This window comes from Lithobates pipiens, unplaced genomic scaffold (genome assembly GCF_037356315.1).
Source record: "Lithobates pipiens isolate NorthernLeopardFrog02 unplaced genomic scaffold, aLitPip1_a1.2 Scaffold_19, whole genome shotgun sequence".
Lineage (NCBI taxonomy): Eukaryota > Metazoa > Chordata > Amphibia > Anura > Ranidae > Lithobates > Lithobates pipiens.
In genome coordinates, this window is record NW_027507764.1 from 8,337,202 (window position 1) to 8,354,423 (window position 17,222).

Genomic DNA, 17,222 nt, shown 5'->3' on the forward strand with positions numbered 1-17,222 from the left:
GTGTCCCATCACCATCCCCCTTACATCAGAGTGTCCAATCACCAGCCCCTTACATCAGAGTGTCCCATCACCAGTCCCCTTACATCAGAGTGTCCCATCACCAGCCCCCTTACATCAGAGCGTCCCATCACCAGCCCCCTTACATCAGAGTGTCCCATCACCAGTCCCCTTACATCAGAGTGTCCCATCAGCAGCCCCCTTACATCAGAGTGTCCCATCAGCACCCCCTTACATCAGAGTGTCCCATCACCAGCCCCCTTACATCAGAGTGTCCCATCACCAGCCCCCTTACACCAGAGTGTCCCATCAGCACCCCCTTACATCAGAGTGTCCCATCAGCACCCCCTTATATCAGAGTGTCCCATCACCAGCCCCCTCACATCAGAGTGTCCCATCAGCAGCCCCCTTACATCAGAGTGTCCCATCAGCACCCCCTTACATCAGAGTGTCCCATCAGCAGCCCCCTTACATCGGAGTGTCCCATCAGCAGCCCCCTTACATCAGAGTGTCCCATCACCAGCCCCCTTACATCAGAGTGTCCCATCAGCAGCCCCCTTACATCAGAGTGTCCCATCAGCAGCCCCTTATATCAGAGTGTCCCATCACCAGCCCCCTTACATCAGAGTGTCCCATCACCAGCCCCCTTACATCAGAGTGTCCCATCACGAGCCCCCTTACATCACAGTGTCCCATCAGCACCCCCTTACATCAGAGTGTCCCATCAGCACCCCCTTACATCAGAGTGTCCCATCAGCACCCCCTTACATCAGAGTGTCCCATCAGCTCCCTCACATTAGAGTGTCCCATCAGCAGCCCCCTTACATCAGAGTGTCCCATCAGCAGCCCCCTTACATCAGAGTGTCCCATCAGCAGCCCCTTACATCAGAGTGTCCCATCACCAGCTCCCTTACATCAGAGTGTCCCATCAGCACCCCCTTACATCAGAGTGTCCCATCAGCTCCCTCACATTATAGTGTCCCATCACCGGCCCCCTTACATCAGAGTGTCCCATCAGCAGCCCCCTTACATCAGAGTGTCCCATCAGCAGCCCCTTACATCAGAGTGTCCCATCACCAGCCCCCTTACATCAGAGTGTCCCATCACCAGCCCCTTATATCAGAGTGTCCCATCAGCACCCCCTTACATCAGAGTGTCCCATCAGCACCCCCTTATATCAGAGTGTCCCATCAGCACCCCCTTACATCAGAGTGTCCCATCAGCACCCCCTTACATCAGAGTGTACCATCACCAGCCCCCTTACATCAGAGTGTCCCATCACCAGCCCCCTTACACCAGAGTGTCCCATCAGCACCCCCTTACATCAGAGTGTCCCATCAGCACCCCCTTATATCAGAGTGTCCCATCACCAGCCCCCTCACATCAGAGTGTCCCATCAGCAGCCCCCTTACATCAGAGTGTCCCATCAGCACCCCCTTACATCAGAGTGTCCCATCAGCAGCCCCCTTACATCGGAGTGTCCCATCAGCAGCCCCCTTACATCAGAGTGTCCCATCACCAGCCCCCTTACATCAGAGTGTCCCATCAGCAGCCCCCTTACATCAGAGTGTCCCATCAGCAGCCCCTTATATCAGAGTGTCCCATCACCAGCCCCCTTACATCAGAGTGTCCCATCACCAGCCCCCTTACATCAGAGTGTCCCATCACGAGCCCCCTTACATCACAGTGTCCCATCAGCACCCCCTTACATCAGAGTGTCCCATCAGCACCCCCTTACATCAGAGTGTCCCATCAGCACCCCCTTACATCAGAGTGTCCCATCAGCTCCCTCACATTAGAGTGTCCCATCAGCAGCCCCCTTACATCAGAGTGTCCCATCAGCAGCCCCCTTACATCAGAGTGTCCCATCAGCAGCCCCTTACATCAGAGTGTCCCATCACCAGCTCCCTTACATCAGAGTGTCCCATCAGCACCCCCTTACATCAGAGTGTCCCATCAGCTCCCTCACATTATAGTGTCCCATCACCGGCCCCCTTACATCAGAGTGTCCCATCAGCAGCCCCCTTACATCAGAGTGTCCCATCAGCAGCCCCTTACATCAGAGTGTCCCATCACCAGCCCCCTTACATCAGAGTGTCCCATCACCAGCCCCTTATATCAGAGTGTCCCATCAGCACCCCCTTACATCAGAGTGTCCCATCAGCACCCCCTTATATCAGAGTGTCCCATCAGCACCCCCTTACATCAGAGTGTCCCATCAGCACCCCCTTACATCAGAGTGTACCATCACCAGCCCCCTTACATCAGAGTGTCCCATCACCAGCCCCCTTACATCAGAGTGTCCCATCAGCACCCCTTACATCAGAGTGTCCCATCACCAGCCCCCTTACATCAGAGTGTCCCATCACCAGCCCCCTTACATCAGAGTGTCCCATCACCAGCCCCTTACATCAGAGTGTCCCATCAGCACCCCCTTACATCAGAGTGTCCCATCAGCACCCCCTTACATCAGAGTGTCCCATCAGCACCCCCTTATATCAGAGTGTCCCATCACCAGCCCCCTTACATCAGAGTGTCCCATCAGCAGCCCCCTTACATCAGAGTGTCCCATCACCAGCCCCCTTACATCAGAGTGTCCCATCAGCAGCCCCTTACATCAGAGTGTCCCATCACCAGCCCCCTTACATCAGAGTGTCCCATCACCAGCCCCCTTAACTCAGGGTGTCCCATCAGCACCCCCTTACATCAGAGTGTCCCATCAGCACCCCCTTACATCAGAGTGTCCCATCAGCTCCCTCACATTAGAGTGTCCCATCACCAGCCCCCTTACATCAGAGTGTCCCATCAGCAGCCCCCTTACATCAGAGTGTCCCATCAGCAGCCCCTTATATCAGAGTGTCCCATCACCAGCCCCCTTACATCAGAGTGTCCCATCCCCAGCCCCCTTACATCAGAGTGTCCCATCACCAGCCCCCTTACATCAGAGTGTCCCATCAGCACCCCCTTACATCAGAGTGTCCCATCAGCACCCCCTTACATCAGAGTGTCCCATCAGCTCCCTCACATTAGAGTGTCCCATCAGCAGCCCCCTTACATCAGAGTGTCCCATCAGCAGCCCCCTTACATCAGAGTGTCCCATCAGCAGCCCCTTACATCAGAGTGTCCCATCACCAGCTCCCTTATATCAGAGTGTCCCATCAGCACCCCCTTACATCAGAGTGTCCCATCAGCTCCCTCACATTAGAGTGTCCCATCACCGGCCCCCTTACATCAGAGTGTCCCATCACCGGCCCCCTTACATCAGAGTGTCCCATCAGCAGCCCCCTTACATCAGAGTGTCCCATCAGCAGCCCCTTACATCAGAGTGTCCCATCACCAGCCCCCTTACATCAGAGTGTCCCATCACCAGCCCCTTATATCAGAGTGTCCCATCAGCACCCCCTTACATCAGAGTGTCCCATCAGCACCCCCTTACATCAGAGTGTACCATCACCAGCCCCCTTACATCAGAGTGTCCCATCACCAGCCCCCTTACATCAGAGTGTCCCATCAGCACCCCTTACATCAGAGTGTCCCATCAGCAGCCCCCTTACATCAGAGTGTCCCATCAGCAGCCCCTTACATCAGAGTGTCCCATCAGCACCCCCTTACATCAGAGTGTCCCATCAGCACCCCCTTATATCAGAGTGTCCCATCAGCACCCCCTTACATCAGAGTGTCCCATCAGCACCCCCTTACATCAGAGTGTACCATCACCAGCCCCCTTACATCAGAGTGTCCCATCACCAGCCCCCTTACATCAGAGTGTCCCATCAGCACCCCTTACATCAGAGTGTCCCATCACCAGCCCCCTTACATCAGAGTGTCCCATCACCAGCCCCTTACATCAGAGTGTCCCATCAGCACCCCCTTACATCAGAGTGTCCCATCACCAGCCCCCTTACATCAGAGTGTCCCATCAGCAGCTCCCTTACATCAGAGTGTCCCATCAGCAGCCCCCTTACATCAGAGTGTCCCATCACCAGCCCCCTTACATCAGAGTGTCCCATCAGCAGCCCCTTACATCAGAGTGTCCCATCACCAGCCCCCTTACATCAGAGTGTCCCATCACCAGCCCCCTTACATCAGAGTGTCCCATCAGCACCCCCTTACATCAGAGTGCCCCATCACCAGCCCCCTTGCATCAGAGTGTCCCATCAGCACCCCCTTACATCAGAGTGTCCCATCACCAGCCCCCTTACATCAGAGTGTCCCATCACCAGCCCCCTTACATCAGAGTGTCCCATGACCAGCCCCCTTATATCAGAGTGTCCCATCACCAGCCCCCTTACATCAGAGTGTCCCATCACCAGCCCCCTTACATCAGAGTGTCCCATCACCAGCCCCTTACATCAGAGTGTCCCATCACCAGCCCCCTTACATCAGAGTGTCCAATCACCAGCCCCTTACATCAGAGTGTCCCATCACCAGTCCCCTTACATCAGAGTGTCCCATCACCAGCCCCCTTACATCAGAGCGTCCCATCACCAGCCCCCTTACATCAGAGTGTCCCATCACCAGTCCCCTTACATCAGAGTGTCCCATCAGCAGCCCCCTTACATCAGAGTGTCCCATCAGCACCCCCTTACATCAGAGTGTCCCATCACCAGCCCCCTTACATCAGAGTGTCCCATCACCAGCCCCCTTACACCAGAGTGTCCCATCAGCACCCCCTTACATCAGAGTGTCCCATCAGCACCCCCTTATATCAGAGTGTCCCATCACCAGCCCCCTCACATCAGAGTGTCCCATCAGCAGCCCCCTTACATCAGAGTGTCCCATCAGCACCCCCTTACATCAGAGTGTCCCATCAGCAGCCCCCTTACATCGGAGTGTCCAATCAGCAGCCCCCTTACATCAGAGTGTCCCATCACCAGCCCCCTTACATCAGAGTGTCCCATCAGCAGCCCCCTTACATCAGAGTGTCCCATCAGCAGCCCCTTATATCAGAGTGTCCCATCACCAGCCCCCTTACATCAGAGTGTCCCATCCCCAGCCCCCTTACATCAGAGTGTCCCATCACCAGCCCCCTTACATCAGAGTGTCCCATCAGCACCCCCTTACATCAGAGTGTCCCATCAGCACCCCCTTACATCAGAGTGTCCCATCAGCTCCCTCACATTAGAGTGTCCCATCAGCAGCCCCCTTACATCAGAGTGTCCCATCAGCAGCCCCCTTACATCAGAGTGTCCCATCAGCAGCCCCTTACATCAGAGTGTCCCATCACCAGCTCCCTTATATCAGAGTGTCCCATCAGCACCCCCTTACATCAGAGTGTCCCATCAGCTCCCTCACATTAGAGTGTCCCATCACCGGCCCCCTTACATCAGAGTGTCCCATCACCGGCCCCCTTACATCAGAGTGTCCCATCAGCAGCCCCCTTACATCAGAGTGTCCCATCAGCAGCCCCTTACATCAGAGTGTCCCATCACCAGCCCCCTTACATCAGAGTGTCCCATCACCAGCCCCTTATATCAGAGTGTCCCATCAGCACCCCCTTACATCAGAGTGTCCCATCAGCACCCCCTTATATCAGAGTGTCCCATCAGCACCCCCTTACATCAGAGTGTCCCATCAGCACCCCCTTACATCAGAGTGTACCATCACCAGCCCCCTTACATCAGAGTGTCCCATCACCAGCCCCCTTACATCAGAGTGTCCCATCAGCACCCCTTACATCAGAGTGTCCCATCACCAGCCCCCTTACATCAGAGTGTCCCATCACCAGCCCCTTACATCAGAGTGTCCCATCAGCACCCCCTTACATCAGAGTGTCCCATCACCAGCCCCCTTACATCAGAGTGTCCCATCAGCAGCTCCCTTACATCAGAGTGTCCCATCAGCAGCCCCCTTACATCAGAGTGTCCCATCACCAGCCCCCTTACATCAGAGTGTCCCATCAGCAGCCCCTTACATCAGAGTGTCCCATCACCAGCCCCCTTACATCAGAGTGTCCCATCACCAGCCCCCTTACATCAGGGTGTCCCATCAGCACCCCCTTACATCAGAGTGTCCCATCAGCACCCCCTTACATCAGAGTGTCCCATCAGCACCCCCTTACATCAGAGTGTCCCATCAGCTCCCTCACATTAGAGTGTCCCATCAGCAGCCCCCTTACATCAGAGTGTCCCATCAGCAGCCCCTTACATCAGAGTGTCCCATCAGCAGCCCCCTTACATCAGAGTGTCCCATCACCAGCCCCCTTACATCAGAGTGTCCCATCACCAGCCCCCTTACATCAGAGTGTCCCATCAGCACCCCCTTACATCAGAGTGCCCCATCACCAGCCCCCTTGCATCAGAGTGTCCCATCAGCACCCCCTTACATCAGAGTGTCCCATCACCAGCCCCCTTACATCAGAGTGTCCCATCACCAGCCCCCTTACATCAGAGTGTCCCATCAGCAGCCCCCTTACATCAGAGTGTCCCATCAGCAGCCCCCTTACATCAGAGTGTCCCATCACCAGCCCCCTTACATCAGAGTGTCCCATCAGCAGCCCCTTACATCAGAGTGTCCCATCACCAGCCCCCTTACATCAGAGTGTCCCATCACCAGCCCCCTTACATCAGGGTGTCCCATCAGCACCCCCTTACATCAGAGTGTCCCATCAGCACCCCCTTACATCAGAGTGTCCCATCAGCACCCCCTTACATCAGAGTGTCCCATCAGCTCCCTCACATTAGAGTGTCCCATCAGCAGCCCCCTTACATCAGAGTGTCCCATCAGCAGCCCCTTACATCAGAGTGTCCCATCAGCAGCCCCCTTACATCAGAGTGTCCCATCACCAGCCCCCTTACATCAGAGTGTCCCATCACCAGCCCCCTTACATCAGAGTGTCCCATCAGCACCCCCTTACATCAGAGTGCCCCATCACCAGCCCCCTTGCATCAGAGTGTCCCATCAGCACCCCCTTACATCAGAGTGTCCCATCACCAGCCCCCTTACATCAGAGTGTCCCATCACCAGCCCCCTTACATCAGAGTGTCCCATCAGCAGCCCCCTTACATCAGAGTGTCCCATCACCAGCCCCTTATATCAGAGTGTCCCATCACCAGCCCCTTATATCAGAGTGTCCCATCAGCAGCCCCTTACATCAGAGTGTCCCATCACCAGCCCCCTTACATCAGAGTGTCCCATCACCAGCCCCTTATATCAGAGTGTCCCATCAGCACCCCCTTACATCAGAGTGTCCCATCAGCACCCCCTTACATCAGAGTGTCCCATCACCAGCCCCCTTACATCAGAGTGTCCCATCACCAGCCCCCTTACATCAGAGTGTCCCATCACCAGCCCCCTTACATCAGAGTGTCCCATCAGCACCCCTTACATCAGAGTGTCCCATGACCAGCCCCCTTATATCAGAGTGTCCCATCACCAGCCCCTTACATCAGAGTGTCCCATCACCAGCCCCCTTACATCAGAGTGTCCCATCACCAGCCCCCTTACATCAGAGTGTCCCATCACCAGCCCCCTTACACCAGAGTGTCCCATCACCAGCCCCCTTACATCAGAGTGTCCCATGACCAGCCCCCTTATATCAGAGTGTCCCATCACCAGCCCCCTTACATCAGAGTGTCCCATCACCAGCCCCCTTATATCAGAGTGTCCCATCACCAGCCCCTTACATCAGAGTGTCCCATCAGCACCCCTTACATCAGAGTGTCCCATCAGCACCCCCTTACATCAGAGTGTCCCATCACCAGCCCCCTAACATCAGAGTGTCCCATCAGCACCCCTCTTACATCAGAGTGTCCCATCAGCAGCCCCCTTACATCAGAGTGGCCCACTGAGCCATCGGCCCACCGGGAAACTCCCGGTAGTCCCGATGGCCAGTACATGCCTGCCTCACGCTGATATACGTTGGTAGAAGGGCTTGTACAGGCAAACGAATGTACCCGTACCTTGCCCTTTAAGAAGCGGCCTGCGGGCGCGTGCCCATGGCAAGCTCAGTGGGTCCCACGGACTCGATCGCTGTGGGGATACCCCCGATCATCTCACGGGAGGAAGAATGGGGAGATGCTGATGTAAACAAGCATCTCTCCGTTCTGCCTAGCGACACTGACACTGATCTCTGCTCTGTGTAATCGGGAGAGGTGATCAGTGACGTGTCACACACAGCCCCTCCTGCCTACAGTTAGAATCACTCCCTAGGACACACTTAACCTTTACCCCGCCCCCTAGTGGTTAACCCCTTCGCTGCCAGTGTCATTTACACAGGGATCAATGCATTTGTATAGCACTGATTGCTGTATAAATGTGAATGGTCCCAAAAATGTGTCAAAAATGTCCGACGTGTTCGACCATAATGTCGCAGTCACGATAAAAATCGCTGATCGCCGCCATTACTAATAAAAAAAAAAATTATTAATAAAAATGACATAAAACTATCCCTACTTTGTAAACGCTATAACTTTTGTGCAAACCAATCAATAATCGCTTATTGCGATTTTTTTTTTACCAAAAATATGTAGAAGAATACGTATCTGAGGAAAAAAAAATGTTTTTTTATATATTTTTGGGGGATATTTATTATAGCAAAAAGTAAAAAATAATGCGTTTTTTTCAAAATTATCGCTTGTTTTTTGTTTCTAGCACAGAAAATAAAAACCGCAGGGGTGATCAAATACCACCAAAAGAAAGCTCTATTTGTGGGAAAAAAAGGACGTCAATTTTGTTTGGGAGCCACGTCGTACGACCGCGCAATTGTCAGTTAAAGCGACGCAGTGCCGAATCGCAAAAAAGTGTGCTCTGGTCTGGAAGGGGGGTAAAATCTTCTGGGGCTGAAGTGGTTAATTAAGGCTAAGAATAAAGAGGGGGGGGAATGCACTGGACTGCATCAAAAACGCACCAAAAACGCATCAAAAACACGCATGCAGAAAAGTATTTGGAACACACCAGGACTGCGTTTTTATGGCGTGAACTGGTCCATCACATGCAGTCCAGTGCTGTTTTTTTTTCTGCAACAAAAATGCTATAGGTGTGAACTTGGCCCTTAGTGCTACTTCACACTGGATGCACTGGCGTAAACTGGAGCCATTGGAATACATGGAAAACGTTGGACATGCATTTTTAGAGCAAAAAAAAAAAAAGCGCACAGAACTGCATTTGGTGTGAACTGACCCTGAAGGTTAAAAAAAAAAAAGAAGGGGAAAAAATGCACTGGACTGTACCAAAAACGCATAAAAAATGTGCATGCAGGAAAGCATCTGGAATGCCCCCCGGACTGCATTTCTGTGGGGTGAACCGGCCCTTAAGGACATTGTGCATTTTTTGGTGCGTTTTACATCACTGCAGCACAGTCCAGCGCAGGAAAAAAAAATTCAACACGTTCTTCTTTTTTTTTCTTTTTTTTGAACCATACAACCTACTTTCCATGCGTTTTTGATGCAGGAAAAAAAAAAAAACCCCCGCACTGGACCGCATGCGATGAGAAGTGGCTCTTCTAGTAGATCCGTCTCACTCGGCTCGGCGCCGCTTTGCTCTGTGAGGCCGCATTCACACTAAGACCCCTCTCACACTGGGGCGTTTTTCAGGCGCTTTAGCGTTAAAAAAAAAGCTCCTGTAAAGCGCTTGAAAGAAGCCTCATCTGCAGTCCCAATGTGAAAGCCCCGAGTGCTTTAAGAGCTCTTTCACAATGTCAGCGCCCGAAAAATGCTCGTAAAGTGCCGCTTAAACTAGCAGCGCTTTACCAGCGTTTTTTGAGCGTTATTGGGGAGCTTTTAACCCCCGCCTAGTGGCCAAATAAAGGGTTAAAAGCGCCCACAAAGCGCTGCTGCCAAAAACGCTTTTCAGGCATTTTTCAGGCCCTTCCCATTGATTTCAATGGTTAGGGGCGCTTTAGGTGCCGTGTATTCACCGCTCCAAAAGCGCTGCAAAGAAGCTGCTTGCAGGACTTTTTTTTGATGCTCTGCCAGCGCAGCGCCTCAGTGTGAAAGCACTCGGGGCTTTTACATTGGCATTGCAGTTGCGGCTTCTTTCAAGCACTTTACAGGCGCTTTTTTTGTAACGCTAAAGCGCCTGAAAAACCAGTGTGAAAGAGGTCTTACGGCGTTTTTTTGTGCTTTTTTGCGTTTTGCAGATTTGTACTGCCGTCCATTTATTATGGTTTCCTATGGAAGACGACGTTCTGCAGCTCAAATCTGCAAAACGCAAAAAGCACTAAAAATGCCATAGAGGAGAATCAGGCCTAACCGATCAATGCCCCTCCCCCCCCCCAATAGTCCTCACCTGCTCAGGTGTGATTCAGGTAATGGGGGTGGGAAGGTCCCAGTGAAGGAAGCCGCCCTCAGCTCAGGTGGTCTCCTCATTAATGGTTCCTATATAGAGGCTCCTCACCATTGGCTTCTCCTATCCCCTCCCCCTCTAATCTTTAGTTGGGGAAGTTGTGTGTTGGTGGGCTGAGGTTCTGATTGATCATAATGATTAATAAGGAGATTTACCCCCTCAGAGGCCTGGGGGGGCCGACACCTTGGAGGAGAAGCCTCATTGCCTCTGTTTTTAGGTAATTATTTCTGGTCTCTCTGGGAGCCTTTCCATTGGAAGTCTTCATCTATTTTATATTTAATAATTTTTTTTTTTTGCTTGTTTACAGAATTTTATTGATCTGCCAATTGTTTGCGATTTCTGATGCTGCGCTGCTGCCGGACTTCCCGGGTGAGTTTTGTTTAATGTGGGTGACTGGGAGCTATGCTGGGATTTACACAGCGATTTGGTTCTTTACTTGTGTGTAGTGAGGTCCCCCGGCCTCCTTCAGTCTTATGAGATCCTCCCAGAGGTGGCTGAGATCCTTCTGTATGTGCTGGGTGTAGATCTGTTGGGTGCCAGACACTTCTTGAGTGCATAAAGAGAGATTTTATTTTTTTTTCTTAACAGAACATTGGGTGAGAGGGTTAGGGCCAGGACACCCTTTAGGTATTTACAATATTAATTGGTGGACTCGGACACTTCTTTCTATAGGACAGCCATGCAGGGAAAGGCCTCCAGCAAGATGCCACATTTGCAGGTGTAGGAATGCCGTCTCCTATGGCAACAGTCTTTACCGGTTCCTAACACAAAACCTAACAGTCCACCACTTCTTGTAGGTCTTCAACCCACTGAGCTCCTGGTGTCTCTCCCTAGACTAGATTTACTGAACCCCCCCCCTTGAGCTCCTCCAATCGTCACCCCCACGCCTCTGCTGGGCCCCTAGTTGGCACACAAGGCAGCTCAGCAGTTGCTGCCTCCACTTGTTGGTTCCATGATTTAATACCCACTGAAGTTTCCTGGTTCTTCACCGTCCCCGGTTGATGAGAACGCGGCTCCGGTACTTCATTTACTCACGGCGGTCCCCCGGTAATAAGGTGGAGGGTCCCTTAGTGGCGACAGCTTCTCCTCTACCTCCGACCACGACAGCTTCTCCTCTACCTCCGACCACGACAGGTTCTCTGGCCGCCAGAACCATCACTTCTGGTTGGACTGCAAGCCACAATCCCAACCCTGCGCTGCTCTCCTGCTTCTGGATAGGCCCTCAGACAGCCTGGCAGCCAGATGTCCCCGGGATAGGCCTCAGGCTCTGGCCTAGCAGCCTGGGGCAGCACAACACCCATCCAGGTGGCACCGACCGTGGATCACCTTTAATATATAGTCTCTCCCAGCAGGCCAAGGGACCCAAGAAAATCCCTGCCCATTAGCTAAAATACCCCATCTATTCCTAATCTGTCCTTGTATCTAATGCCACCAGATACCCAGCCACCTGGTGACAGAAGAAAGTGCAGCAATGCCAGAATTGGGGTGAAATCAATTGGCCAAGCAGCCATACCTGGCAGGTAAATTTTTGAGGGCAGCCCTGCCTGAACGTCAGGGTGCTGCTCTCTATAGGGCAGCTGGAATGGCGCCAAACTACGGTGCTTTAAATTTGGCATAGACTGGCTACCAATTTAGAGTTAGGGGGTTGAGTACTAGACTTATTGCCCCAACATTGGTGGTGATTAACTGTTTGGGGGGGGGCTCCTTCTGCCACCTGTAAAAGTAATCCAGCAGCTGCTTGGCCTCAGTGTTTAGTGGTCAACTGGTCATACACCTTGCAATCTGATCACTCAAATTTTCTTTTTTTTTTTTTCTTTTTTTGAGAACACATGGGCCCTTGTAGTACATACACTTGATGATTTACACACAACGGCCACTTTATTGGGTACACCTATTCAATTGTTTGGTAACAGAACTTGCTATTAGACCAATCACAATGCAGCAACTCGCTGCATTTAGGCATCTAGATGTGGTGAAGACAACTTTCTGAACTCCAAACGAAGCATCAGAATGGAGAAGGGGATTTCGGTGACTGAGCGTGGCATGGTTGTTGGTTGCAGACGGGCTGGTCGGGGGGGGGGGGAGGTGAGAAAATATCCAGTGAGCGGAAGTTGTGTGGAGGAAAATGCCTTGTTGGTGTCAGAGAATGGGTAGCCTGGGTCCAGATGATAGACCGGCAACAGTAAAGCCCCCCCATACACACGATCGGGTTTTCTGCAGAGTTTTTTTTTTTTTTTTTTTTTTTTTTTTTTCAGATTTACCAAAACCATATAATATGAGGTCAAATCTTAGGAGTTTCAATTTGTATGCAATGAGGCAGGCCCTTCTACTACATGGTTTTGGTAAACCTGAAGGAAAAACTGATGGTGTGTATGGGGCTTTATTCAAATATATTCTTGTTGCATGCAGAATACAATCTCTGAACACACAACACATCCAACCTTGCAGCAGAAAACCACTCTGGGTGCCCCTCCTGTCAGCCAAGAACAGGAAACTGAGGCTACACTTGGCACAGGATCACCAAAATTGGACATTGGAGTGGAAAAACATTGCCTGGTCTTAGTCTGGATTTCAGCTGCGACATTCAGATGGTGGGGGTCAATTTGGAGCACAGATCTATCCTGCCTTGTATCACCAGTTCAGGCTGGTGGGGGGGGGGGGGGGGGGGGATTTTCTTGGCACACTTTGGGCCCCCTTAGTACCCATTGATCATGGTTTACACACCACGTCCTACCTGAGGATTGTTGGTGACCATGTCCATCCCTTTATGACTAGTGTCATCTTCTGATGGCTCCTTCCAGCAGGATAATCCCCCCATATCACAAATCTCCAATCATCTCACCACTGGACAATGAGGTCCCTGTCCTCCAATGGCCTCCACATCTCCATCCAATAGAGCACCTTTTGGGATGTGGTGGAACAGGAGACTGGAGTCTTGGGTGTGCAGCCGACAAATCTGCAGCAACTGTGTGATATGTCACTATGGAGCAAAATCTGAGGAACATTTCCAACACTCTGTATCTATGCCGCCAAGAATGAAGGCCAAAGGGGGTTCCAACCTGGGACTAGCAAGGGGGACCTAATGGTGTCCAGTGAGTGTATTGTAATGTGTGGCCATAACCGCTGCACTTTGGATGACTGTCTAATGGTTTTACGCTTGGCAATTAAAAATGGCAGCTCAGTGGCTTGGTGATTAGAATTTCTGCCTTGCAGTGCTGGAGTTCTTCAAGTCCCAACTAGGACACCACCTGCATGGAGTTCACATCTTCCCTGTGCGAGTGTGGGAAGAAACCAGGATACTTGGGGAGGAGAAACCCAAACGCAGGCTGGGAGGCCAATTGACTCCCAAACTGGCCTTGGGATGACCTTCTGAGAGTCCAAGATGGCGGCATCATCGGCACCCCAACAGTGGATCAAGTCCCCGGGGTAGGAATGGAATGTAACAAACCTAATGGCTACATGCCAGTCTAGAACCGGAGGAAGGTCTGGTGTTGGCCATTGTCCTTGAGGCTTCTTTGCACTCTGACCCAAAGTAAACCCCTTGTACCTTCTGAATGTTCTGCTATAAATTAATATAACATTGAGGTGTTGTATACTCCACTGTGTGACAATTTAAATTTAATTTTTTTTTGCAGGTCGTTTTACTTGTTTGGATGATGGGATCCAGTTATCAAAGCCAGATGGCATTGCCCTGAGATCCTGGAAGAGTCTTCATATTGTAGGTAGGAATCTAATGCTGCTCATGGCGCAACTTACTAACCAGGTCTAGTGGTGTTCTCCAACCCCCCCCACCTTATAAATATGCCACCAAAGGCTCAGTATGGATGTGGGTGGTGGCCTTCTTTTTTTTTTTTTTTTTTTGTCTTGTATCCTGTGTCGGGCTTAATGTGGCCAATTGTGCATTGGTATTAAATATGTGCCATTCATTTGATTGCATATCCAAATTCAGACAGCGTTCATGGTTCTGATGTATCGGGTCAAAAACACTGCTTAAACACAGTAGTGCTGATGGACTCCAGACGGTTGTCCCATGGCCATTGGGACACCTGAGAACTCACTTTGGCGGGGGTTTTTTTTTTTTTTTTTTTTTGCCCAGCTCCCAATGTTCAGACACCTCCCAAGCCGTTTCTACATGACAAACCTTCTGCAGGATCAGTAGAAAGCCCTGGAGATCTCTCTCCTGAGAGAACTGATGCAACAGGGTGTTATTTCCACGTCCTGAAGGATCAGGACGGGAGGGTTTTTAACCACTTAAGGACCAGGCCTCTTTTTCAGACTTGGTGTTCATGTTTAAAACAGTTTTTTTTTTTTTTTTTTTTTTTGCTAGAAAATTACTTGGAACCCCCAAACATTTTATATTGTTTTTTTTTTTTTCTAACACCCTAGAGAATAAAATGGCCGTCATTGAAATACTTTTTTTTTCACACCGTATTTGCGCAGCGGTCTTACAAGCGCACTTTTTTTGGAAAAAATTCACTTTTTTGAATAAAAAATAAGACACCAGTAAAATTAGCCCAAATTTTTTTTAAATTGTGAAAGATAATGGTACGCAGAGTAAATTGATACCCAACATGTCACACTTCAAAATTGCGCCCGCTCGTGGAATGGCGTCAAACTTTTAGCCTCAAATCTCCATAAGCAACATTTAAAAAATTCTACAGGTTGCATTTTTTGCGTTACAGAGGAGGTCTAGGGCTAGAATTATTGCTCTCGCTCTACCGATCGTGGCGATACCTCACATGTGTGGTTTGACCACCATTTTCGTATGCGCCCGCTTCTGTGCACAAGCTCGTCGTGACGGGGTGTTTTAAAAAAAAAAAAAAATTTTTCTTATTTTAATTGATTTTATTTATTTTTACACTGTTTAAAAAAAAATGGATCACTTTTATTCCTATTACAAGGAATGTAAACATCCCTTGTAATAGAAAAAAGCATGACAGGTCCTCTTAAATATGAGATCTGGGGGTCAAAGTCCTCAGATCTCATATTTGGGCTAAAATGCAGCAAAAAAAAAGAATCTGACATTTAAAAAAAATATACCTTTAAGAGGTATGGGCGGAAGTGAGGTTTTGACGTCGCTTCCGCCCTCCTATGGTATAGAGACGAGTGGGGGTCATCTTAGCCTCACTTGTCTCTATGCCCAGCTAGGAAGAGGACCTGATCGCCTCCGCCGCTACCGACGGCTCCGGTAAGCGGCGGGAGGGGGGGTGGCACCTCTCCCGCCGCCGATAGCGGTGATCTCGCAGCGAATCCGCCGCAGGGACCACCATTATCATACAGCCGACCGCCGCCTGAAGAGATGGATATCTCGGTTGTGGCAGCAGCTGCTGCCGTTACCGAGATATCCCTCTTCAAAAATAGGACGTACATCGTCATGCGGCGGTCGGCAAGTGGTTAATCCCACTCTGTTTTGGTTAAAAAAAAAAAAAAAAAAAAAAAATTGTGACCTTTTCATCTGGTTCAGAATCTTCAGGTTGAGGATCATCTAGTACAAAGTTCCAGATGGACACCATTTCTCTGAAATGCACTCACGCCAGGCTGTTGCATGGCATCGATTGACTTGAAGGATGCTCGTCTCCACATACCAATTGCAGCTTCATCACACATTCCTGCGACCAGCAGTCAATTTGGGGAAGGGGGAGATTTGGCACCTTCAGTTCCATGGCGCTGCCCTTTTGGCCTTTCCTCCTCTCCCAGAGTAGTCACTAAAGTGGTGGCAGAGGCTTTGGAGTCTCCTGAGACTGAAGGAGCTCTCTATAGTACCTTACCTGGACAACCTACTATTTTTTTCAGACCCAAAAGACCAGGTAGTGGGTCAGTCTGCAAGCAGGGCTGTCTTTAATGATTGGACCCTAGGCAAATTTTTTTTTTTTTTCGGGGGGGGGGGGGGGGGGGGGTTATGCAATTTTGCTCTCCACCTGCTTTGAGACATACAAAAAATAGCAGCTAGACTTCTGATACAGTAAACTGATTTTATCAGGCAGTGATTACAGCATATCATTACTACTTAATGACTGGTTGCTAGAGGTTACAGCACACACTATGGCTCACTGATTAGTTGCTAGAGGTTACAGCAAATGATTACAGTAACCTTTTAACAAGCAGAAAAGTAATACTGCTCACTGACTGGTTGGAGGTTACAGCACATCTCCTCGCTGCAGGGGATACACATATGAATGCCAGTGCTTTACATGTAAGCACAGGGTCTGCGGGTGAGTTATCTGTACACAACAATGGGGCAGAGCTGGGAAGCATTAGTGCCATCACTTCTCCCAGATAGTGGGACATAGCACTAAAACTTCAAGTGACAAGGGAATTTACACTGGGATAGTTGGCAAGTATGAGGCAGCTGCTTTGGGCACTACAACAGGGCCCAGGGCAACTGCCCCTTTTGCCCTACCTTAAAGATGGCCCTGTCTGCAAGTAACCCAGAGACATCTAAACAGCTTGGGTTGGCTTCCGAACCTTCAGAAATCAAATCTGGTACCATCTCCCAATGTGATAAGGTTTCTAGGATACAAAATGGCTTCAATAGAACAAAGAATCTTCCTCAAGAGATTTGGGGGGGGGGGGATGCAGATGGCTCTGAACACTTCAAGCCAACAGATGTCAGTTCTAGGCCTGTTGACAGCAGCATCCCTTCAGTGCAGTGGGTCAGGCTTCATGTGGATGACTACAGACATGGCATTCTATTGAATTGGACACGCCATGAGTCTCTGGAAAAGTAAGTTTGAAGAACTTTTCCTGTGACTCAGAGATTAACAGATGCAAGCGTGTGTGTGTGTGTGGGGGGGGGGGGGGGGGTCCTCAAATTGGCAGGAGTTAAAGGCTATCCATCTAAGCTGCCTATTCTTCCAGCAGGTTCTAAGGGAACAGCACATCATGTGCTATCAGACAACCTGACGGCGGTGGACCTTTGCAAACCAAATGCAAAAACATTG

At 50.5% G+C, this 17,222-nt stretch overlaps 1 protein-coding gene across 1 annotated transcript in view; it reads left to right on the plus strand.

Moving 5' to 3' along the window:
- The first annotated feature begins 10,362 nt into the window (after window positions 1-10,362).
- LOC143997899 (zona pellucida sperm-binding protein 2-like) overlaps window positions 10,363-17,222 on the plus strand; it is a 51,607-nt gene continuing 44,747 nt past the window's right edge. Inside the window, exons 1-3 of the mRNA XM_077493721.1 lie at window positions 10,363-10,498; window positions 10,589-10,650; window positions 13,917-14,003. Of these exons, the coding sequence (XP_077349847.1) occupies window positions 10,416-10,498; window positions 10,589-10,650; window positions 13,917-14,003 (232 nt within the window). The 5' untranslated portion in view covers window positions 10,363-10,415. The remainder of the gene's footprint in view (window positions 10,499-10,588; window positions 10,651-13,916; window positions 14,004-17,222) is intronic.